Source organism: Neopsephotus bourkii, unplaced genomic scaffold, assembly GCF_033783945.1.
Source record: "Neopsephotus bourkii isolate Nb327-2 ecotype Australia unplaced genomic scaffold, CSIRO-AGI_Nbou_v1 NB_196, whole genome shotgun sequence".
NCBI classification, from domain to species: Eukaryota; Metazoa; Chordata; class Aves; order Psittaciformes; family Psittacidae; genus Neopsephotus; species Neopsephotus bourkii.
In genome coordinates this window covers 6,518,567-6,544,620 of record NW_026900709.1, presented here as the reverse complement: position 1 = coordinate 6,544,620, position 26,054 = coordinate 6,518,567, and the positions used below count along the sequence as shown (strand labels likewise).

Genomic DNA, 26,054 nt, shown 5'->3' with positions numbered 1-26,054 from the left:
ATACTACCAAAAGCACTGAATTAAAAATGTCTGCTTGCTGGTTTTTTTTTTTGTTGTTGTTGTTTTTGTTTTTTTGTGATCAGGTAAGTTGGCTATATTGCCTGGTAGTTTCCAGTCAATGGTCTAGCACCAGTTTCTAAATAAAGGAGTCTCCTCCAGCACTGGAGCATGCTATAGCTTTCCCCCATTGGGACTGTGGTGGCTGAGGCAGATACAAGGATTGGGGAATTAGGTGCCTGAGCTTCACAGAAACAGGAGGTAAAAATCTAAGACAAAAACTTTTCTCCCTTCCTGCTGAAAACTTTCCTCAACGTTTAGGATTTTGGGGAAAATGGGGGAAATCACCAAAACCAGCCTGTACATCTCAGCTTTTTAATTTTCCCTGTAGAAGTCCACCTTTCCAGGAAAATGGATTTTTCTTTTCATTTAAGAGATAATACGAAAAAAAAAAATCTAATCTCTTTGGCATAAACTGGAAAAAACAAACAAATAAAAAACCCACTACTTGTGACTGTAACATGACTTAAATATTTGAGGTATTGGAATATGATGACTGTTGTGAAAAGTCAGTTTCTTATGTGAAGTGCAGCATTAGTGCCAATTTATTTATCAGTTTAAAGCTTGTAATTATTGTGTAGTCTTTGTGGTCTATGCTCCTGTACAGCTGACTTTAACTTAAGAATAGTCCCAGAGGAGATTACATTCTTGGCATGATTTAGAAAACAGTAGCGCAGTAACTGCTCACTTGAGAATCTATCTGATTCTTGGTTTTTTCTCAAAATTATTTTCTTATGGAAATTGGAAAACTAGTCACAGTTTTCCAGAAGGAAACTTCAAATATTTTTAACATTTTCTTAAATAAAAGCTTAAACATTTAGAATGCTAAATATGGAACCTGAAGATACACAAGCTGTGTAAATTAAATGTGATAATATTACTGTGGCAAGTTTAACTCTATTCTGCTTTTTAAAATTTGTTACAATGAGATGCAAAGAACTCAGCATTAGGATTTTACAACAGTGCGTGTGTACTCCTGTGTGTACAACAATGGGTGTGTACTGTGAGTAAGTGTGAATAAGTCTTGAGCATCTTGGTTGTAGATAGTGGAGCTTTACTGCCTCACTTGCCACTCTTAGAACTGGAGGCAACCTATTAAAAGCTGTCATTTGCCTCGGTGGGCATTTTTCATGCAAAAAGGCTTAGACTAGACACAGATACTAAAACATCTTCTTGTTTTTCAAGACATATTGATGTGTTAAAAAAAAAGGTTTCTTTTGCAATTTGAAAAATTATGAAAACCTGATGGTGAAGAAGCTTCTTGCTCAATTACTCAGCTGTAAATTAGAATTCTTTTCCATCCAGTCACTAAGGTTATGATTAAAATGTGTATTTATTATATTTAATATTATAATTTGTAACATTATGTATGTACTGTCTAGTTTTACTCATTCACTCTTACAGAAGTATAGTAGTAGACAGTACCAGTCCTGCCATTGACCAAGGACTTGTGCTCAGCTCAAAGTCTCCAATAGTCCTCAGCAGTATTTCTAGCTCCTTGTCATCTACTTCTTTCATTTGTCCTACGCCTTTCCAGATCAATCCTTTTAATATTTTTTCTTCTTTATTGATCCAATTTTTCTTCATCTCATCCCCTTCTATTTAGCAAATATTTATAGAATAAGAAGTGTGTATGTGTGTTTCTATATATGTTTTATAGGGGATAACTTTAAACTATAGCCATAGAGATTAATGTTGTAGTCCCTGATTTTCAAGCACTCAAGTTTTTGATTCCTCTGTAGTAATTGTCCCGGTGCCTGCTGTGCAATGCATGGATAGAGATGTGCTCCATAGAATGACTATCAGTATAACCACTGTCAGTAGAGCTTATTTCAAAAAGACTGTAAGAAACTCAGCACGGGCTAATTTGGTTGAAATTCCACTTTTTCTTTTTTGTGCTGATGTAAGAGCTTGTGGGATGTATGTGCCTCATGGGATCTGGAAGCAGCTGGTAAACAAAGCCCAACCCAAATCAAAATTAAATAAAACCAAATGATACCCCCCATTCCCCAAAGCAAACAAACAAACAAAACAACCCCACCCTAAAACCTGAGAGAACATGCTGTTTGTCTTAAAATGCACACACTCGTGTTGTGAATGCTTAGGCTTCTTGTCAGACCCCTTTCTTATGGAGTGAAAAGACTATTCTGCGCACTCCTCATCCTGGTTTTAATGAAGTATGCATCTGGCGCCCTTCTGAACAGGGTTGTGACAGCCTGTCAGCTGAGATGCAACCACAGCCATTGGTCTGGTGGATTGTTAGGGACAGCAAGCTCAGGGCAAATACGCATCTGGAACAATATGACAATGCTATATAATTCTGTGTGGCAGGATAAGGATGTTTATTGCCTCCTTCCATGTAACAGCTACAGATATCAGATACAGGAGGAAGTTTGAAAGGCGGTGCTTCTTGCAGAAAAAATGGAAATGCACATCTTGTCACAGGATATTGTGCATATTAAACTATTTACAGGAGTTAAAGGATTGGAAGAACTTTCAGAAATCTACTGAAGGCCATTGAAAACAGTTATACTAATTGGTTTATGAAACCCTGGTCTCACGGATCCCAGGGTGCTGAGGAAACTCCCTGAAAAATTGCTACATGTTTGTGTTTGCTGTCAGGCAACACACTAAGCAGCTGTCTTAGTTGATGCATCTTCTTAGGTTATGTTCTTACTCCATGCTTGCATGTAACCACTGTAATGTGGCAGTGGTTAAGGACTGTTCTCTTTCTAATCTAGTAGATTTTTCAGCCTGTTTCTGAAGTGGTCCAGTTTTGTCAATAGTGAGATCTTAATGCTGAAGTGAATTACTGGGATCTCGGATTCTGTTATAGTCAGGCTGAAATCTTTGCATTCAGTGCTAGTATAAAGCCTGTGCATGCTTGACAGATCAAGCATATCATCAAACTAGCTTCTAAGAGCCCATGCCACTGAGTTTAACTTGATTCAATGACGGAATTGTATCTGTCAAATGGACAAAAGCATCCAATGGGCATTCTGTTAAGTAATTCAATTAGGCTATGATGCTGAGACACTGGTATTGAGCTTTAATCATTTCAGAATACTTAAAGTCAGTTATTGCTTGGTAGTACATTAGTATAAAGATAATCTAAGAAGTATGCAAGAAAGGTAATTCAGCTGTAGTTCCATTTTCTGCACAGTGTACTAGGTTTCTGAAAGCTAACTTGGTTACTTGTATCTTTTAGTCATTTCATAGACTTTGCCTACCTAAATCAACTCTGTCCATCAAGATAGACAAACACCAGCTGAGGTAAGCCAGTGTTCACACTGCAGCTCTCCTGCTAATGGAAACAGCAGCAGTGAAATATGTGCTGGGGAAGTAGATGCAAGTTCTTAAGAAAGCATCTGCTGCTTAACAGCTGGCCTGTGTTTTCAAGACAGCAACTACTGGGAATGACATATCCCTTTGCTGCTTATTTTGCATCTCTCAGTGTAACTCATAGAACTCATGGTGATGCAGAGCAGCTTAATCAAAACAGTTTCCTAAGACAAACAAGACAGGGTGGGAGGAACTGTAGAAAAGGACACAGCAGGCTAAAATTTTCACAAGCTCATTCAACATGTTGCCATTTGTTATGTTCATTGTAAGGCATCATACTAATGTGTCACAAGCCTAAATATGCTCATGGCAGAGGGGTTGGAACTAGATGATCTTAAGGCCTTTTCCAACCCTAACTATTCTATGTTTCTATGCCTGATGTCATCATGACTTACATATTTTTTTCTATTAAAGCTTGCACTGTCTCTAGTGTTCATAGTATTGAAAATGATATTTCTTGTACTGGATGCATTTCTGCTAAATCAAAATGTGAATGCATCAAGTGAAAGGTGATAGAACACAGTCCAGTGTAGATAAAACACAAATGTATTTTCTAAAATTCAGGGCTGCCTTTCAGAGGCAAATTTGGGCATTCTGTAAATGATAATGAAAGAAGAATTGTTTTGTGATGTGGAGACCCCTACTTTGTGCATGAGATCTGTATCTCATTCTTCAGGCACTTGTAGTTCTACATGAGCTCTTAGTGTATTATAGACCATTCTTTTTGATGCTACTTGCATAAAGCATCCCATTGCACCTACCAATCACAGTACAGTGCTATTCTGTCTGTCTTTCATATTAGAAAAAAACTTTTGAAAGATACTTTGGTTAAGTGTGTGTTTGTTGTTGTTGGATTTTCTGTTTGTTTGTATTTTTGTTTTTCCCCTTAAATAATTTCTTCTGTCTATTGTTGATTTATCAGCATTAATAATAGGTAAAAGTTTTGGTAGGGAAACTTGGCAATAGTGATTTTATGCTTATTTTTACAGCTGTTGTTGTTTCTGGAGCATTAGCATTAGAACAAACTTCCTTATTCAAGTTCTGGCTTTGTCTTTGTGGCAATAGTGGAACATCTTTGTTGAATTTTCCAGTCCTAGGCTACTCTCTATCACATTTCAATACTAACCACTTATAAACACAGTTTGTTTTGTACTGATTTTGGTGTGAACATAGAGAACAGGCTGAGATTAACTTTATTACATAAGCAACTGATTGCATGAACTAGCAACTTTCAATGAATTAATATCTTTCATGAATTCTTTCATGAATTAACAACTTTCCATGTTGGAAAATGTCTGCAAATGTACTGTTCCCTTTCCATTCCCCAGTCTTCCCCTGAATAAGATGATGGTTGTCTTAGGTTAACAATATATATTGAGGGATTTCTGGATGATTTGAAGTAAAGTGTTCTTTAGGATGTTTGCTGGTGTAGACAGATACTTGAAATATGAGTAATGAAATATGATACAAGGTACCTGGCAAAAATCAAGTACCTACCAAGGTAAAGGCATACAGTTTAAGGAGAAGCTGTCTGACTGTTCAATGGAAGGTTTAAAATTCTTGCTGCCCTGTGGGAAATCTTAAGAGAAAAATGCCCTTGCAATATGTTGGTGGTTATGCATGGCAAGCTTAAGAACATCATAATGATCAGAAATTAGTGTTAAATACATTGTTAGCAGCATAACATGAGAATGGGTTTGTAAAAGACAATAGCCTTGTAATAGGTTTTCTACTCCAACTCCTAGGTGGTAGATACTGTGTTACATTTGGCAAAAGGGTGCACAAATTAAAATTGCCATTTAGAAAGTATACAATGAATCACAGGCCTCTATTTTCTTTAGAGGGAATTTGTTGGTATGGAGAATTTCATCGATGTGCCCTGTATCAAGCAGATCCCATAAGGACAGTAGCATTAGAAAGTCAGCAATGAGAAAAGTGGAGTCTACTGGAAAAGCCACTGTCCGCTTCATTCTTGCTTTGTACTTGTAATATATATAGGAATATTCCATCATAAGTATGTCATGTTAGTTGTCCTGTCATGTGGGACACTGTATTTACTATTTGAATCAGGAATCATAGAATCGTAGAATAGTTAGGGTTTGAAAGGACCTTAAGATCATCAAGTTCCAATCCACCTGCCATGGGCAGGGACACCTCGCTCTAAACTATATCACCCAAGGCCTCGTCCAACCTGGCCTTGAAGACTGCCAGGGATGGAGCATTCACAACCTCCCTGGAGAACCTATTCCAGTGCCTCACCACCCTAACAGGAAAGAACTCCCTCGTTATATCCAATCTAAACTTTCCCTGTTTAACTTTTAACCCCTTGCCCCTTGTCCTATCACTACAGTCCCTAATGAAAAGTCCCTCCCCAGCATCCCTGTAGGCCCCCTTCAGATACTGGAAGGCTGCTATGAGGTCTCCACCCAGCCTTCTCTTCTTCAGGCTGAACAGCCCCAACTTTCTCAGCCTATCTTCATATGGGAGGTGCTCCAGTCCCCTGATCATTCTCGTGGCCCTCCTCTGGACTTGTTCCAACAGTTCCATGTCTTTTTTATGTTGAGGACACCAGAACTGCACACAATACTCCAAGTGAGGTCTCACGAGAGCAGAGCAGAGGTGCAGGATCACCTCCTTCAACCTGCTGGTCACACTCCTTTTGATGCAGCCCAGGATACAGTTGGCTTTCTGGGCTGCAGGCGCACACTGAAGCCGGCTTATGTTCATTTTCTCATCGACCAGCACCCCCAAGTCCTTCTCCTTGGGCTGCTCTGAATCTCTTCTCTGCCCAGCCTGTAGCTGTGTCTGGGATTGCTCCGACCCAGCTGTAGGACCTTGCACTTGTCATGGTTGAACTTGATAAGGTTGGCATCAGCCCACCTTGCAAGTGTGTCAAGGTCCCTCTTGATGGCATTCCTTCCCTCCAGCGTATCAACCGAACCACTGAATCCCTTTGCGATTGTAAGTAATGAAAAGCTAAAGAATGGAAAATGTTGTTAAATGAAGGAAACAGTTAGGTTACAACAGAAGGTCAACAAAAATCCAAGAAAGGAGAAATCAAATTTGGAAAGATTCTGCAAAGGGCTAAAGAAATTCTGAGCAGTTCTTATGTCACGTGAATGTCACATAATCTGAGAGTTAGTTGCAAGATGGTAGACGCAGGGGGAATTCTTATGCCAAATACACTAGTTAGTACTGCAAGTTCTGAGATCAGTTGTGTAAGATGACTAGAAGAGGGCCAAAAAGGGGAGTATGATAGCTTAAGCTTGATTTGGAAGTAGGTAGACAAATGCTTATCCTGAAATCGGTTTGAGGAAACCAGATGGTCTCTGTGAATTCAAGTTGAAGTGTCTGTAAAAAGTCTGAATCTGGTAAAGGTGCTTTCATGTTGAGCGTAGTTCCAGTGTTTTAACCATCCTCACTGATTTTTGTAAACTTGTATCTAATCAGAATTTTCCATTTTCCTGCTTGTGTCAGTTACCTCTAGCCTTGTCTATACCATCCCATTAAGTAGCAATGACAGCAGTCCATATGCTTCATAATATGTATGAAAAAATATGAAGAAAAGGACATTATCAACACTTTAAAGTTTAAATCCTCTGTATATGTAATACTCTTTAGAAGCTTCAAACCTTGCTGTATTGAAAAAGTAAATGTTTGGTTTTTTAGTCAAGCATTTACACTACTTATAAAGCATTTGCATTTTCTTGCAGAGAAAATGTCTAGCTTAACAATGATGCAAATAAAGCAAATTATTTTATGCAACTGAATTTATTTTTAAATCTGCACTTAAAAAGATATGTATTAAATTTTGCTATCAAAATTAAGGTTAAGACAAACGATGAGACTTCAGTAGTTATTCATGGCTATTAGGGTTGGTTTTGCAGGCACAGAGAGCCCATAATGTGGTCTGTCAGTTCCATGAAAAAGGACTTTTAAGGAAACCACTGCTAGCTGCCTTCTGCAGGATTGTTTCTGATAAGTGTAGTGCCTGATAAATGTAGCATGAAGAATTGATTTTATGAGCCAATAGCCCCAGAGTTAATGTGTTACCAGGATTGCTAATAGTCTAAATCTTAGTTTTAGATGCCCATTATTGTAGTTGTTGTTAGCCGTGAATTCCCATCAGAGCTATTTTGTCAGACTAGGCTTCCATAATGGTGGTGGTTTTATTCAAGGCCACTGTATTTTTATTTTGATATATGTACCTCTGTCAGACCCTTTAATGATTTTTTTTTTGGGGGGGGGCGTGTGTGTAGGGTGGGTTCAGGCTCTTAGAGACTTGAAAAATGCTGAGAAACCTGAATCACATTAAGTAAAATGCTTATCTTGCATATATGATGGGCCCACTTAACCTATTTAACTGCTTTGCTTTTCCTGAGCCTCTCTGCTGCGATCCTGATTATAATGGGGGGAAAGGTGAATGGGACATTAACATTACCCTGTATATATCTGCAGGCCAGCTAATGTTATTGTAAAGAAAAAAAAAAAAGAAGAAATTTGAACTATAAATAATAGAGTATGGAAAATGTTTATGCTTCAGAAATTTGTCTTGCCAGGGTTAGGAAAAAAATGAAAGTGAGAAAAGAATGAGAAGAAAAACAGAAAGGAAGAAAAGTAGCATGTGGGAGGTTGTGTGTGGGGATTTTCTTGTATTTGTTGGTTTTTGTGGGTTTTTTTTTGTGGTTTTGTTTTTGTGTGGGTTTTTTTTTGGTGGGGAGAGGGTGTTTTGGTGGTGGGTTTTTTGGTGGGTTTTTTGTTAGTTTGTTTTTTAACTTTACCACTTTTGGAAAAAATTGTGTACATTTTGTCAGTACCAGTTACTGGCAACAAAGAAAGTTCTAAAGCCATGGGATTTTTTTTTGCGTATTTAAAAGGCTGATAATCTAATTACACAGCTAAAGTACAGGGAATTAGATTGCAGAATGAAATTCCCCCTTGTGTAACACTCTCTGACTTGCAGTGCGCCAGCACTGTATACAAGCTGCTTGATTATTTTTTTTTAAACTAATTTACAAGGAAAGAACAAATGGTTTGAAAATGCTAACAAAAAAAAAAAAAACCACACAACAATCCCACCCAGAGTGGTATAAAAAATATTCAGATTTTTCACACTTCGTTTTTCATTTCTTTGACAGTGACTTGTTATCTTCCAATTATGTGGAGATTCACTATGAAGATGGGAAACCAAAGTTTTCAAAGGTATTGTGCTCTTAAAATGTGTCAGAATGGTCTTTCTGAGGGAACAATGCCAAAAAAAGCTAAAAAAGGGGAAAAATTTTGTAAGACATAGATCCACCAGAATCCTTTATTCACATGTGCAAGGTATCTGTGGCCTCCTCTTGTGAGGTTACTTCAGTAACAGAAGAAATGTACAAAAAAGGAAAGCTATATGTCGGGATGAGTCGGCAGTGGTTGGTGGTGAAGATCCAGATGTTGCCAGAACAATCACATCTTGTAAAATGTAGGGGGTGGAGGGATTGGAGTCACCATCAGTATAGTCTTCATTAATTATTTATGTGTCCTTAGCACAAAGTGCAAGGGGAAAGTATAATGGTAATATAAGACATTCAAACAAACAAAAAAAATCTTGCAAGAATTACATAGTCATGAAATGGAAAATGGAAGACTGAACTCCAGAGGCTAAGGTTTCAGTTATTACAAAACCAGCATATTGCTTGACATCCAATTAATTACATTTGTCAGACTAGCTCCCGAATTTAATTCAGTGCCATGGGCTATTGATCCAGTGACAAAGATTAAAGTTATGCAAGAAAGTTCAGCCCTGACTAAGGGAAACAGATCTGTCTCGTTTGTTGTAGTAATAAAATGAGGACTGGCAGGTTCCTAGGAAGGTTATAAACTACGTTTTCAGGCAATGACTTTTTTCGCATTTGGTATGAATGCTGGAATATTTGTTGTGACCTTATTACATGTGAAAGATAAATCTCTGTTTGGAGTGGAGGAAAGCCAGCATTCAAGATGCATTTATGCCTTCAGCAAGTTGACTTCTGTTTGTCCAAGAATTAGATATCTAGTTTATTATTTTGTCTGTGTTGTAGAGAGTCTCAAATAAAACAATATATTGCTAATTATGGCAAAATTAAACAAATATATAGATATACAAATGTAATTATTGCAATATACTGTTTAGTTTTTTTCCCGTGAAGAAGAAACATAGTTTCTCATAACATAATGAGGAAGCTGTTTCATTAAGACTCAGGACTCTGCAGAATAGGCAAAAATGCTAAATGATGCAAGAAAACAATCCCCTCCGGCATCTAGACAAGCTCATGCAATTGTCAGCTGCAGCACTAGCATTGAGCACTGCGGTTGCTGAATCATGAATCTGGCTGGAAAATTGTATCAGAACTTTAGACTCAGCAAATGGCCTAGCTTTGCATGCTGCAGTAACTTGATCCAAACTTCCTAGGGGATGTTTTTTGAACTGATTTATTTAGAAACAATAATAGAGCTTCTGAGGTCACGTTAATCTATAAAAGGCTTCACTATAAGCTCAGAAAATATATACAGAATTTGTGTAGGAGATCAAATAAGGACTGTTTCCTGGTCTTTTGCAGTATTCTATAATCCTCTTTAGGCCTGAGTAAGTAAAATCTCGTTTTGTTTCCTGCTGTGGATGTAAAGAAGTGCAGTCTTGATGAAAAGTGTCGTATTTTCTAGAACAGGGTAATTTATTACAAGGGTGAAAACACTGAAGAACAAACAGCAATTTCTTTAGTTGGATGACTGTCTTTTAAGAAAATTCTTGAAAAGCTACTTGTGTGAGAGAATCACAATTTAGTTGTTAAAAAAGCATGGCTTATGCATTCTCACTGATGGAAAAGTAAATATGTAGTGTTTACTTTCTGCATAGTACTTTGATTTTAATTATGCACGATAGTCTGTTAGGAATTTCATTCAAATCTGAATAACTCATTAAATAAGATGCAAAATGGAAATAATGCTTGTGCATGATTGAACAAAGAGCATTTACATTTTTGGTACTTACTTGAATTATGATTGCAGAAGCAATGGGTCCCATATGCTTGTTGGAATTCAAATGACATGACACCAGAATTAGGAATATTTTGATGGAGAATGGCACATTTTTCAAACAGTGTGCAAGGCAGCAACCACACTTAAGGGATTTTAATAAAACTTTTTGAGAATACTTTTTCTATTAGTTTAGCTGGGGTTATTGTTGATAGGCATTAAAGACCAATTACTTAAATGAGGTAAATTAGTACCATTCAGTTTTTCTCAGTTTATCTTCACTGACATATAGCATCTGAATTTCTTTTATCTAACAGCTTCTAAATTTACTGGTCTTTTTTCTTTAGAAAAGTCAAAGTGCTGCTTTAGAAAGTCAAAGTAATGTTTCCTGGTTTATTTCTGAGCATTCATAGTTTGAACAGTCTGTTAATGTTCCTACAAAACTATTGTAGGTAATTTACATGTTACTGGTTTTTGCATGAAAGGCAGGGCCTTGTCAAAAACATGAAACATGATTGCTGAATTCCTTAGAAAAAAACCCCACAAAAATCCTGCCTTTTTTTTTTTAATAATTTGTTTTTTGCATCTGTTTGGAGTTCTCTGCAGTTAAAATCAAGAGTTGACTCCTAGTACCTTTTTGATATGTACAGTAAAAATGTGACTGTATACTTCAGTGTAGCTAAACTGGATTAACTTTCTGGCGCATTCATCAGTAGTAATATTGGTACCTACAGTCTAATGACATAATGTTTTAGTTGATAAATTTTTAGTGAGGCAAAATTGGTAGAATTCATGTCTAATGCAAATACATGCCAGATTATTGAAAACTGTTATCGCTTGTAATTTTAACATACCTGAAAGGTTTCAAGAAACAGTTCAATGCTCGCATAACCTTCATTGCACAACATTTTTACAGAATCAGTTCACAGCAAGAAAATGCATTTAAGATATCAAGAATGCTGTGACTTCAACAAAAGAATAACCCCTGTTATGGCTTGAAGACTTATGTAAGTTAGTCTTTAATGGGGACAGTTTTTCTCTTAAAGCAGTTAGGGCTAGTCTAACTAGCAGCAATCGCTGCTTTCTCTGAAATTTTACCTAATACAAGGTGTTACGTCTTTTTTTCTTTTTTTCTTTTTTTGCCTTGGCTTTAAGCAACAGACATTAATCAGAGTTATCTTGTGTGTATGTTTGTTTTTAAATATTAGGGTGGAGAGCATTGTTACTACCATGGAAATATCAGAGGTATCAAGGACTCCAAAGTTGCTCTTTCAACTTGTAATGGACTTCAGTAAGTGCATGTTCTTATTTTTCAAACAAGGCTATTAACTAATTATTACCCTTTAATATTATCTCTTAATATGCAAAGGACTGAAACTCTACAGGCCCAAAAATTGTTGATGTTTTGAAATGCCAGTACCAGCTATGTCAAGCTGCTAACATTGTGTTTTAGTATCATTGGGATTAAAGTCTTTTGATTCTGTCTCATGAAACCTTTGAATGTTGTGAGTGCAAATAAATATTTAACCAGATGAACTAATATGGTAAAAAATAATATTGTTCTTTAGCAGTTTACATGCTCAATAGTCATGTATGATTCTGTCAGCCAGTAGAAAAATTAATCTCTGACAGATTGTACAAGAAAAAATATAAGACATTAGCCCTTACTAGGGTTAGTTACTGTTAAGTGCAACTCAGCTGTTAACTGTATCCTGCGTATTAATGCATGTTTTAGGACTCCTCTTTCCAAGGTCAAATCTTTATTCTTTTTGATGCTCTATCATTACGTTGCCATTATGTTCAGTGACAGTTGATTGAAGTGTGCCTGATCTCAAAAGAAATTCTTAGCTTTAGCCACATGTGGTAGTAATGAACATATATGGAATTTATTTTAATATTAATAAGTTTGTCAGCCATAAGTTTCATTTTGTCTTATCAAAAATCAAATACTGCAAGCAAATTAATTGCCATCTAATCTGAAATATCCCTTCTTTTTCTCCATGTTCCAGTGGCATGTTTGAGGATAGTACTTATTTATACTTGATAGAACCAATGGATTTGACCCATAGTGCAGTAAGTTTATTTTTATCTACTTTATTTGGTTTGAGAGAATGCTCAAGGAATAGCAAATGAGTGTATTAGCATAAATCAGTAAATGAGCGACCTCTCATGCATTCATATGAAAAACAAAATTATATTAAAACACATGGAATTTATTTAAGGCAAGAAACGTGTAAGTATGAATTTCCTAAGATTTTATCTACTTTTCATTAATCTTTCTTTTCCTAGTTATTGTTCATCATTTAGATATTGGGAATACTAATAAAACTGTTTCCATAGCAAATGATTATGGACTGTCAAAAAGTGTTTATCAGTTTGCTCTAGTATTTGAACTAAAGGTTTTATGAATTCATAGAAGGGATCTCTGGGAGTCATTTGTTCATCCTTCTCTAGTTGGATCACACTGCTTCTGATTTACCATATTTTCACAAAGATTTAGTGACGTAGATAATTACATCCGGGTACCTTGCACTTTATATTTGTTAAGTCAGTGGTCTCTGTACAGATTCAGGGATGCTGATCCAGAATATTCAAATATATGACTAAGCCAGATCAGCATGCCAGATTGCATTTATGCAAATGTCTTGCTAGCTATTTGTATTATAATATAGCTGTTCCTAAAACTTTAGCTGTTTATGTATGGAACCGATGCAGTTTCATAGGAGTAAAACCATGTAGATTTCTACCTCTTGAATGATTCAAAGATTTGAGTGATCTTCAGTGAAATGATTCTGCAACATTGAGACATTAAGGTTTGCATCCTGCTTGGTCAGTAGGATATATTCCAGATGCTATATCACAGTTCTCAAGCCTGTCTTGCTCTAGTATTTAGTGATGTGTGACACACAATATAATTCTGCAGATATTATAGATACTATATAAAACTGTCTGCTCCCCACCAAATAAACAAAACCCAGCAAAATGTGTTCCTTTAATGTGTTATATATTTCTTTCGGACGTGCCAGAACAGTAGCATCCTACCCTTTGAAAGAAATCACTTGTCTTGGCAAGTTCTGCAGAAGAGGTGTTACGGAAGAAAAGATAGTTGTTTTCTAGAACAGATACCAATTTGTGATAATTTGGGGCTTGTCAGACTTCTAAAGAAAATACACATTAAAAGTCTTCTCCTTTTTAAGTGTATACACCAGTAAAACAGGGTGAAATAATCCTCTTAAAGATAGTGCATTGATTAGCTTCTTGCATTTTGCTGCAATTAGAAAGATAACATTTTTGTCATAAGTAGTAATAGTTGCTCTTCCTCTGCAGGAAGATTTCAACTGGAAACATACTCTCTAATCTGATTTATTGGAATAAGTGGTCTGTGTGCTCTAAAGCTTTTAAGGGACTTCTTTAAGTAATTTCAAAGACATCTGTGATACTTCCATTTTGCAGGCCACTAAACATTCTGAAGCAGAGAGGCTCCATGGTGTCCTCAGGATTGCAAATAGATTGCTTCACATGAATACTATGCCAAACTGGTACTATGGTTGCTTGCATTTTATGGAAAAATAATGAAAATAATAAATACTGAAAGAAGTGCCTGACTTTTCACTTCATGTTATTAATTAGAAGGATATGTCATATATTTTTTCTTATCAGGAAAGTAAAAGTAGGCCACATATCATCCAAAGAACACAAGCCACCAAGCAATTGCAGGACCTTGGTATGTTTTTGCTTATGAGTTTTTCAATATTGAAAATAATTGTGTATATAACTTGAAAAATTTGAATATTAGGCTAACCGTCTATATTGAATTGCTGATTATTTAGAAAAACTTGAAGAGTAGATACTAACCTGACTTTTTTCACAATTATTGCAATGGAGTTTAGAGTTGTCATAAAAACAGGAAAACCTGCCTGTATTTAGCTTTCTTCTGCAAATCATTTAATTATCATCAGTGATATTAATGCTATTGAAGTCATGAGATGGAAGAAAACATATATTCTAAGCCCAGGTTGCAATCTTTTTTCCTCCCCTTGCATGCTTTAGTTCTAAATTACTTGAGGTTTGATAAGAGGTACTTTAAATTTTGTGGACTTAAAAATTAACTTTTCAATAGCAGAGGTTCTTCTACTTTTAGTGATCTAATTTTGGTTTGGACAGTATACATAAGTAGTTTAAAATAATGCCATGAAATTCTTAAATTGTAATTTGTACAGAGACTGAATCTAATTCTGAATGGCCCTATCTGTCTGAACTGCAGTGGCTGAGGAGAAAGAGAAGAAAGAGAGCAGTGAGTAGAAGTGACCCTGAGTTAAGACCATTTATAAAGCCAAAACCAAACCCACTAATTTCCAGATTTTTAATGTTGAGAGAACATAGGCTTTAGAAAATAAATATTTTTTTGGTAATTTAATATTGTCATATAATAGTTATAAAATGATAAATCAATTATTTATAAATAGAGTATTTGGAGAAATATGGATAACCTTTCTAAAGTGACAGCAATACTATATATCAGCTGAATGTAAGTTAGTAGTGAAAATGAGTTTAGCATTTTGAGTGCGCTTGAGGATAAAGAATAATTTTGAATGAAATCTTGCTACTTTACAGCTGCCTGACACTATTTTCATTTGGCTTGTTAAGTAGCATGATTAAATTAAAAATTCAAACAAGGACATGCAGAACTGGGTTATTGAGAGAAAAGAAGGGGACAGTCCTCATGATCTGCACATGCATATGTGTCAGTTAAGGGAATAATTGAATTAAAGAAAATTAATCTGGAATTTTTCACTGAGTTGCACAATGCACAGCATATTTTTTTGAGGACGCAGCTATTTTTAGTAACTTCCTTCCTCATTAAATCTGTAGACCAAGAGTTTTTAGTGTTTAAGATTTTCTCCTTTGTGAAAATAAGAGGAGGGAAGCAGTAGTGGCTTCTATGCTGAACGACGAAGAAGAGGCTCTAAATACTCTTAATGATGTGACTCAAATTCTCAGCCAGTGTCTATCATAACTTCCTAAGTTACTGGAGCTATGATTATTTACTTTAGTTGAATGCCTGACCCAGCTGTTACAGGTTTACACACCCTGTGTAATATTTATGGGTAATCCTATTAAACCAGCTGCAGTAATTTTTTAAAACCACTACATTTTCATGATTTCTCAAAGAACGTTTTCAATCCATCAGGTATCTCGTGGTGTCTTTGAAGAAATGAAGTATCTGGAGCTCATGATAGTCAATGACCATAAAATGGTAAGTATATCAATTTAGTGGTACTCTTCCTTTTGATTATACTTTGTAGCTTGGTGTACACCGCTGTGTAGCATCAGCTGCTCTTGGTACAAATATTTAGTTAATCAGCAGCTGTTAACATTTGTACTGTTAGACACAGTGTAGGCCATAATACCTAGTAATGTTTAATGTTAGCTGATTTTTTTTTTTTACAGCAATTATATATTCAATATACATCTGAAACACTTTGGTATCATATGGATGGATAATATACCCAACACCAACAAAGTAAAGCAACAAAATGCTTATGTCCAGAACAAATACACTAAACATTCTAAAATTACATCCTCTCCTTAAAGTAATAAAGGTTCAGAAAGTGTTTGTCATTTGATTAAAGAAAGGGACAAGGGGAGCCCACTTTCTTTTCCTTTTTGTCTTGAGGGATGACCGGAACGAAATCAGACATAAGTGACATTAGTTATTTAAATGTTACTGCTTTCACTCATTACGCCAAGTAAGGCTATCAAAGTGTCCATGTGTTAGTTACCCTTATGAAAAATCAGGAGGGAGAGGCCGGGGGAGCAGTAAGTTTTGTAAACCTGAACACCTATGTTATAAACTCTTTTTTTTTATAAAGCAAGACAAATTTGAGTCCAATAGCTGTATTTTAACTAGAGCGTATCTCTTATGGGAAGATACTCAGTGTAGGTTAAAAAGTTTTCTAGTAACAAAGAATATACTGCAACTGACAGCAAGTTACTCTAAAACCAGCTCGACTGTGCCTTGTTCTGAGCCTTTCAGTCGTTTAGCTTTCTCTGCTGTTCACTAAGAAGCAAATAAGGATCATCAGCTCTTAGTATGACTGCTTATGTGTGAGCAAGACCTTTTTTTAAAAAATCAGGTTCTGTTGATAAAAGTTTCTGCTTCTTTTGCAAGTAACATAAACTTCTGAGTTTCTTTGAGAGCTCCTTGCATCGCTCCTCTAATGCATGACTTCCCAATGCTTGTGGGCTCTTTTGTCAACACTGAAGGATAATTTTGAAGAGCCAGAAATAGCAGATACTGGAACAGGATGCAGCATTCTGTACTTGTTCCAGTGCTGAATAGACAGATAATAAACCCTTCCCTCATCTGTTTAATAAATCAGAAATAGTCTAAGCAAAAATAACCTATATTTAATCTGTGTAGCTTCAGCAATGTGAGGGGATTTGAATGGGTGGAAAGAGTAGGACAGAAAACTGTTTTCACTTGTAAAGCCACCTGGTAGGAAACTGTGCTAAAAGCATGAGTGATAGTTGCTTAGTAGTGTAGGGCACAGTAACTGAAGTTTAGGGACATTTTGTTCTCTTGTTTGAGGTCTCTGGCTGGTGTTCCTTATGAAGAGATAATAGTTCTATATCTGTTTCCTCTGGCCTCTCATACTGTAGATGCGCTTAAAGGACAACCGTCCTGTTCATTACACTTGCGCAGGCACTAACTGTTGTCTTTTCTCTGGCTTTATTTGTTAGAACTTTAGACCACAAGCATTCAAGTTTTTTTGCTTCAGAGTTGTCAGTGTCTCAGAAGCAGATAATAATTGTTTTCAAGGAGTAAGATACATATATTTAAGGAAGCGTGCACAAGTACGAGTTAAAGCCTGACAGTCCAGGAGCTCACAAAATACACTTTTAAGGTTTCCTGCTTACTACCGGTAGAGGGCAGATCTCTCCTGCAGCAATAGCCTGTGAAGAAGTATCTTAAATCTCTTTGGCCGTTGTGTTGTTAAATGGTTAGTACTATGTATTTTGGCAGCATTATCCTCTCCTGTACCACTAAAGGCACAACTAAACCTATCTAATTAGATTGTTGCACTTTTTACTGACTTACTCAGGTTAATTTCTGTTTTAGAAGCTGTGTTTAAGCACATTATGTTGTATATTGCTATTGATTTGGGCTTTTAAATACTTTAATGAAAACCAAGAACATTTTCTGAATATTATTTTCCATATTTTACCATTCTACTTCTGGGAAAGCTTCGGATTGGCTCAAAACAAAAAAACAAAGCCACCCTTCTCTGTTCCCCCATTATTTTGCTCTAGTATCATGGTTGTCTATAGAGCAGAGTCCTGTAATACAGATAATCTTCTCAGTGTACATCCTAAGCACCTACTAGCACTGTAGCTGAAAATGCTTTGTTTTGAGGATAGTTATGGGGAGAGGGGGGTCTCTGCAAACCTATGTTATAGTATGTTTGGGTAGTAAAACCTCCTGCGGATATACTGAAGCATTCTGGAACTTAACAATGAATAACTGCATATGTAAAAAATTGATCTTCATGCTGTCAAATGAATGGCATCACTAAGTTTGATGAAGTTTATTATCTCTCTGGCATTTTGTCCATATAAAACTAGATTGCTTGTGCAAAAATAACTGGAATTTAAAGGGATGGGAAAATTGTTATATAATAATAGTGTATGTCACCTGACTTCCAATTTAAGAAGGATTATTTAATTTTAAAGGAATATATATCTTTCAGTTTTACTTTCACCTTCAAACCAAACATAATTCTGTAAAACTGGGCATTTGTCTATAATTCTAATTTGGGAAGGTAGCTAATTGTCTAACTTGGTGAGACTAACTACTCAAGTGCTCAGAGAAGAGTCAGACCCTCTTCTTTCGAGTCCTGTTTTTGGGGTACTGTGTTTTGGAGTGCGAATAGCTGAGACTTCCATGAAACTTCATAATGTTTGCTCATGAAGTGATGACATTTGTTGCTTTTAACCAGTAGTTGGAGTTTAGTCAGAGGTTTTTAATGAAGACTTTGTTCTATGCAATTTTGAGTTCCTTTTCTGTGAAATTGTGAAGACTTATTTTCTTGTTTGTAAATCATATCATGCAATTTCGGTTTATCATTTTACAGTTTTTTCTGAAAGTCCTGGATTCATGTTTAGATAGCATAGCAGCAGAGGGGACTTGGGTAGGAGGGGGAAAGGCAGGAAACAGTTGTAATGACATGCACAGAAATTAAGAAGCAGAATGGGTAATACAGCACATCTAAGTCTTTAGAAATGGAAAATACTTGAAGTTAAAACTGAAGATACTCAGCTTAGCTCTTTCCATATTCAAACATAAATTTACTTTTGCCTTTTGCCATAACTAATGCTACTTGTCATAAAAGTCTTGTCCTAAAGTACAGAAAAGATGCCTTTGCAAAGAGCAGTATATAGGACATGTGGTAAATACTTAATCTCCATGTCTCGTAATTATAGTAATGGAGTATGGCTAGTACAGCCTGGTATTTAACTCATCAGGTTAAGCACACATAAGGTACAGCATTCTCTCAATTTTGAGCTCATGTTTATATTCGTGTTTACCTGTAATTCCATTTTGAATGTTTGAACTATGATTCTAAATAGGATATTTCTTGTGGCTAAATGCTCCTTTTATGGATGTTAAAGCCTGTCTAGCATATATGGCTTTCTGTATCTTCCAGGGATTCTTGAATATGATGTGATATAGGCTGTGATCTGAAAAGCTTTTTGAGTTTTTCCCTTACTCTTTCATAAAATATTAATTTTCCTTTCTTCCTTTAAAAATAAAGAATTAGTAATAAATATTTAACTTTTCACTGTGCTCTACTTTTTCTTTTCCTTTTAGTTCAAAAAGCACCGTTCTTCAAATGCATACACAAACAATTTTGCAAAGTCTGTGGTAAACCTTGTAGATGCTGTAAGTATCAATGTTTCTCCTGAAAACTGTATAACTGACCTTGTTAGTTTAGCACTGTATTTAAAATTTCACATTAGCATAAATCAGGATTAGAAAAATAAGCAGCTATAAAAATTACATTTTAAAACTATTTTCCAGTTCTTCTGCAGAAGAATAGCCTGGGGTGAATGCTAGTCACTGCTTGCTTATTCATTATCAATATCTGTCATAATGGCAGGAGGATATTTTCAATTAATGTTGTAGGCATAATTTGGCAAAAAAATAATAAAGGTATATATTTAATATGGTGCCTCATGGAAATGACCAACTAACTTGCCTTCTGTGTATTTTATGCATTAGGCAGCCAATATATTAATTATCCAGTGCTTTTAGATCATAACTCTGTATGATCAGTAAGTGTTCTTTATGCCTCGTGTAAGACTTTTTATGGGCAGACTGTCTATTGCAGATGAGGAATACAACTTTTGTAGATCTGCAAGTTCTGAATAACCTTAGTTAATAAAATTTGGCTATTTATGACCTGAACCTGAAGGTCAGTTTTATTTCAGAATCAAGTTAAAATCTATATTTTAAACAGTTGTGTAATTGTTAAGGCATTATTGTCCTTGTCTATTGCTACAAAGACATTAAAATAAATAGAAAAGTTAATATTCTTACCTAATTCTCACATTACTTGAGTGGCATTAGGTGATCATAGTATAAGTGAAAATCAAGCATTATGTGAAGTAAATTTTAGATATATTGGGGAAATGAGAAATGATTTAATCTTGACTTAAGAATTGGCTTTGGCTATTCTTTGTCTTTGAGATCTTTTATTTTTCTTTGGGATCACCCAGTGTACCTTTACATTTCTTCTTTGCTGATTTTTGTACAGGTTTTCTGCAAAACTCAGTGGTGAAATTATTCAACATGAGAATTTTAAAGAAAAAGGAATTGTCAATAAAAGAGCAGCAAGGGGTTTTTTTTGACCACTAAAATGCCAACTTTAAACTGATCAGAATATTAACTTTTTGGAAGTCCAAGACATTACCAGCTAACCATTTCCCCATGTTTCCCTCCTGCTTTATCCCTCTTGTCCTTCCGTTTTACTCTTACTGGCTAACTGTGCATGTTTGACCCAGTGTTCTACTCCTGTGCCTCTCCTGTCTCTGCCCCCAGATATACAAGGAACAGCTGAACACCAGGGTGGTTCTTGTTGCTGTGGAAACTTGGACAGACAGAGATCGTATTCACATTCACCCTGACCCTCTGCAGATGCTTCATGATTTCTCCAAATATCGCCAGCACTATATCAAACAGCATGCTGATGCTGTGCACCTGCTCTCGTATGTACCATTATACAATGCTCCAGACTATTACAGTTTTATATACTCTTTTGTCTGATGCTTTTGCCTATCTGGTTTTTAATTCTTGCTTACTTCTTTTGCTTTGTATTCATCTGCCTGCCTTAGGAAGCTTAATCTATTTTTTTAACACCTTAGTCTATTTTTAATAGGTATAGTATATACCACGGTCATGTTGATATATATCTGTAATGAATTTTGAATGTCTTTGCAACCTGGAGATGTTCCATATTTGAAGCATCTTCTGATGAGCCCTTAAGGACACATAATTTTGCTAATCAAGTGTGTGTCATGTACTGTTTTCCCAGTAAAGAGCAGAAGAGGGCAGAGCTGACAGTAATATGTATTGCCACAAGAACATTCCAGTTGCTGTATTAAGTTACAGGCGTAGCTGCACTGATGGTTTGTTAATGGAAGGTCTCCTCCTCTAAAGCTGTAATTAATTGTTTCCTGAGAGACAACACTTTTTGAGGGGAAGTTCCATTTGTATCATTAGGCAGCACATCAACGTTGAGCAACAGTATTTTTTTTACTTGACAGCATTGTAAATGAATAGGAGGAAGAGTGTGTTCCCCTGTGCAGCATAAAGATCATAGAATTATAGAATCAGAATGGTTTGTGTTGGAAGGGACCTTAAAGATAATCTAGTTCCAACCCCCCCTACCATGGGCAGGGACACCTTCCACTAGACCAGGTTGCTCAAAGCCCCGTTCAGCCTGGCCTTTAACACTTCTAGGGATGGGCATCCGCAACTACTCTGGGTAGCCTGCTCCAGTGTCTCACCACTGTCATAGTGAAGAATTTTTTCTTAATATCTACTCTAAATTTCCCCTCTTTTAGCATAAATCCATCCCTTCTTGTCCTGTCATTACATGCCATAGTAAGAAGTCCCTCTCCAGATTTCTTGAAGGCCCCTTTACATATTGGAAGGCTGCTTTAAGGTCTCCCCTGAGCCTTCTCTGAAGACCTTAAGCCTTCTCCCAGCAGCATGACATACTACAAGGGCAGCGTGGGACATGCCTTCCATGTGATTCTCCTAGAACATTCATCTTCTGCAGAGGAAGATGAAAACACTGGATGAAGAATTTCCTCCAGGCTCTGTCATAGCTGTACTGCCTTAATGCAGGCATTGCAACACAATTGCAAAGTACTGACGACGTGCACTCTTAGTTACTTCTATGCATATATTGTGTCACTTGCTGAAGAGTTTGCTGGCAGGCTCTTCTCAGTTGGGCACAGTGAAAGGTCCCAAATACAAACTGGAATACAGGAAATTCCATTTAAACATAGGGAAAACCCTTTCAGTGTGGAGGAGGTCAAATGCTGGAACAGGTTGCCCAGAGAGGCTGTGGAGTGTCTATGCTTGAAGATATTCATAAGGTAATGGAACATGGCCCTGAACAGCCTGCTCCAGCTGAGCCTCCTTGGAGCAAGGGGATTGAACTAGACCATTTGCAGATGTACTTGCCAACCTCATCCCTTACTGTGGTTCTGTCTGTTATAAAGCATCCAGCTTTAAGCATTTGGTATAGTTACATTACAGTTTGAAAGTTCTGATGACTGTCAGGATGTTTTGAAATAATACATACCTGAATGAATGTCATGTATTTTAATAAATCAAAAGGGATGTTGGTTCTGCTATTTTGAAAGGATTTAATTTTCAAAGACTAGAGGCATTTACTGTGCATGCCTACGGCTGTGTAGTTTTATTATTATGCATGTGAAGTTAAGCTATTATGAATGATACCTATCTTATAGACATTTTATAGAATATTTTATATCCAGATTACATTAACTTAATTAAATTATTTGAGACTTATGAATAATAAATGAAAGGAGGCAGGGTTAAAGTGCAGCATTAAATTACTTTCCCTTTAGGTGTACTTATCAGTGTTCTCATTTGGATTTGAAGCTAGAACCTGAATTGGTTTGCAGAAGAGCATAATTAAAAAATTCTCAATACTGGTACATTTCAGGACAGAATTCCTTCCTGACAGATTATAAACTGGAATATGACCTTATATTTTTAAAGGAAATGTTATGATTGTATGCTCTTAGGAATCTGGCACTCTGGCTTCCCCTGCTTGGTTTGTTTGTGGGTTGGGACTGATTCTGCCTCTACAAGATACAAACTTTGACAAAAATATTATTTTTATATCATCAACTCTTTTGATGTTTGTGTTCTGTTTGTAAACTTGCAGTTGCTTTTGATGCTAGATGAAGTTTAATGTGCATGAAGGATATTAAATATGTGTGAAAATGATCTTTCAATAAGTTCTTAGTGCCCAATGTCAATGTGGTTTTTTCTCTATTTGTAAGGAATGTGACATTTCATTACAAAAGAAGCAGCCTAAGTTACTTTGGAGGGGTTTGCTCTGTGACCAGAGGAGTAGGAGTGAATGAGGTAATATTTTTTCACTACTGAAATTAAATAAAATAGAAACTGTATATTAAAACCTCTGAGTTTATTTCAGTGTTCAGGGCGTTACAGACAGAAAACCTAATTTAACAAAAAAAGTTCAGATTGTCACAGCCAATCTTCTTGTGTCATCATAAAACTACTGCTCACTGTGCTTTTCTTTTTAGAAAGCAATCTTCCTGTCTGCATTATTCTCCTACTAAGATCTTAAATTGGCTTGTAGTATGTATGTCAGAAATTTACACCCGAAATTCTCAGACAGGAACATTTGAAATATAGCACTAAATAGAATTTTGAGTCTTCTCACTACAAGAGGCTTGATCTGCTGATGACATGTAATTCTTAGTGGGCTTTTTAACATTAAAACTAGAAAAAATGAGTCCCTTTGTGTGGTGATGATGATGATTCTTACTTTCTTCAGTGCAGTGTTAAATCAATAATGAAAATCTCCTGTTTTAACATATGATGATCATACGATACAGAACTATTACATATATATCAAGCAGACTCCTTTGTGTTGGTTAACCAATGGAGAGGGATTCCCTATGGTTAACAGAGGAGATGTTTTCTGTTACATACATCATTGTGTTTATTTTCCTTATATGCACACAGAATTCATTAGACTAACTTACATTTGTTTTGTTGTGTTTGTGTTTTTTTCATTTTATTTTATTTTTGTTGGGTTTTGTTTTGGTTTTTAATTTTCCCTGCACTCTTCCTGAAACACAGTATGGCCTCCCTTTGGCCATGGCACAGGAACTAGCCCAAAGTCTTGCTCAGAACCTTGGAATACAATGGGAGCCAGCTGCCAGGAAACCGAGTATGTACACTGACGTGGAGTCTTCTTTTGTTCCCCTTAGCTATACATACATATAAACTCCTCGTTTGTAATATTTGAAACAAATACCAAACTGGCTGTATCTGTAGAGCAAGAATTACTGCTTTTGGAAATATATGCACCAAATCTGAGGTTAACCAGAATAAGAATCACCAGTTTAGTACTGATTTCACAATGACTTTAGTGATGTCCTGTATCTGGAGTTTAGATTCGTAACCAACTTTTAATGGTATAATGATAAAAACACCATTAATTTAGCTCAGAACTCCTAATCTATCATAATGAAATCTGTATTTCCTCTAGTACTATCACTGACTTCTTAAAATACAAAAATACCTGATTTATGGTAAGAAGCTGTAATCTAGTTCGCAGTGACGTTTGCTCACCTTGTTACCTTGCTGCTTCACAGCCAGAAGATTAGACTGATGTGGCCTTAATACATTGAGAGTGTAGGTGCAAAACCTGCTGCAAAAGCCCTTTTTGAGGCTAAAGAAAATGGTTGGGTTTTTCCACTTGCATCTTGTAAGCATCTTGAAACTGTTTGGATTTGCAGTAGTAACTAGAATACAGAACCTTTCTTTGAGAAAATATTACTTCTTTGGTAGATTACAGGCAATTTGTAACTTTTGTTTTACCAACCATGAGGTGTTGATCTTGTATTTTTATTTCATGAATTTGGTCACTGTTGACTTACATGCTGTAGCTGTAAGTAAACTGTAAATCCATTTTCATTCAACTACATTTTCTAATGAATGTTTGATTGGCTGATTCACATATTACTAGGAACAACTATGCCAAAGGGAAAAAACATGGCCTGTCCAGTAGCAATTTTCCTTCAGAGTGTTCTGTACATGTTTTAGGGAGGAGGAATCGTGAGCATTTTTAATCATCATTATCATGTGTAGCACACATACCCCTGTGCTGCCTGTTTTGAGAGCAGAGAACCTTGCCAGCTATTTTTATGCTGCCTGAAACTTTGTGTTGAGTCTTAAGAATGTGCACATACAGTAATTTGAAAGCACCATGTTATATGAAGTACATTAGCATCTCTTCAAGTGGACTGGTTTCCTTTTTAGGGCTAGCATCTGTAAGCCAAGCAACCATCTAATCTCTGTATAATGATTCAAGGTCCATTTTTATAGTGAGTACCTTATGTTCATTGTGAGCGTATTTATAACTGCTTTCCTTTTCTGTTGTATTTGGTCTTGTCTGAGAAGAGTGTGACTGCACTGAATCCTGGGGTGGTTGCATCATGGAGGAAACGGGGTATGTCATAACTATCAGTAACTGAGGGATCTGGAATGAGTTCATAGCATACATAAATATTTATGTATTGGGTTTTGTTCATGTGGTTTTGTACTAAGAAATGAAAAATTAGAAGCAGTTGGAACAACCCAAATATACAGATCAATTATTTCAGTTTTTAGCAATTCATTCCCTTTGCTATTCACATTTTAGGATGTTATTCATAAATCTTATATTTTGAAGTGCAGTGCAGTGTATTGACTAATGCTTTGCTATACTTGTAATGATTGAAAAGTAACAAATGTGTGTTTTTCATTAAATAAACCCAGTTATACTTTTTACATGCAGCTGAAAAAGTGTTAGAATACAGTTTTGATGACACTTACATTTTCCTCCTGAATTTTAGATTCCCTCCCCCCATTCCTTCAAAATTCTAAATTTGAGTGAACAGATTTTTCTACTTCTGTTCCAGTGAATAGGAGGAGATGCTGGAAGCTTTCAGCAGTTGTTCTCAATCCTTAGCTAAACAGTCAGTGAAGTCTGAGGGGGAAGCACATCTATATGGGAGGAAACCAGGTTTCATTGCCCTTTGCCCTTACACTCTGCCAGAGATCCTTTTCTGTGTACTGTAAGCAATTGATTAGAAAAGGTTAGCTTCTGAAACATAGCTTTTTCAGTCTTACAAAATCACTTCCTGTCACAATTCCTGCACACTGTGGAAGCTTGGTTGCAAAAATCATGGAGAGAATTAGTTATAAATAAGGCAGAAGGTGCTTAGTTTCTTCATACTAAGTATGAAGGAACTGGTTCTTTAGAACTGCCGTGTGGCTTTCCTGTAGACTTGTAAGAATGCAACAGAAAATTATTCAG

General features: G+C 36.2%; 1 protein-coding gene across 1 annotated transcript in view; it reads left to right on the top strand.

Moving 5' to 3' along the window:
* ADAM23 (ADAM metallopeptidase domain 23) overlaps positions 1-26,054 on the top strand; it is a 70,612-nt gene that overhangs the window by 16,634 nt on the left and 27,924 nt on the right. Inside the window, exons 4-14 of the mRNA XM_061378094.1 lie at positions 8,538-8,601; positions 11,604-11,686; positions 12,405-12,468; positions 14,056-14,119; positions 14,616-14,689; positions 15,587-15,652; positions 19,268-19,339; positions 20,498-20,664; positions 23,002-23,086; positions 23,831-23,921; positions 25,157-25,205. Of these exons, the coding sequence (XP_061234078.1) occupies positions 8,538-8,601; positions 11,604-11,686; positions 12,405-12,468; positions 14,056-14,119; positions 14,616-14,689; positions 15,587-15,652; positions 19,268-19,339; positions 20,498-20,664; positions 23,002-23,086; positions 23,831-23,921; positions 25,157-25,205 (879 nt within the window). The remainder of the gene's footprint in view (positions 1-8,537; positions 8,602-11,603; positions 11,687-12,404; positions 12,469-14,055; positions 14,120-14,615; positions 14,690-15,586; positions 15,653-19,267; positions 19,340-20,497; positions 20,665-23,001; positions 23,087-23,830; positions 23,922-25,156; positions 25,206-26,054) is intronic.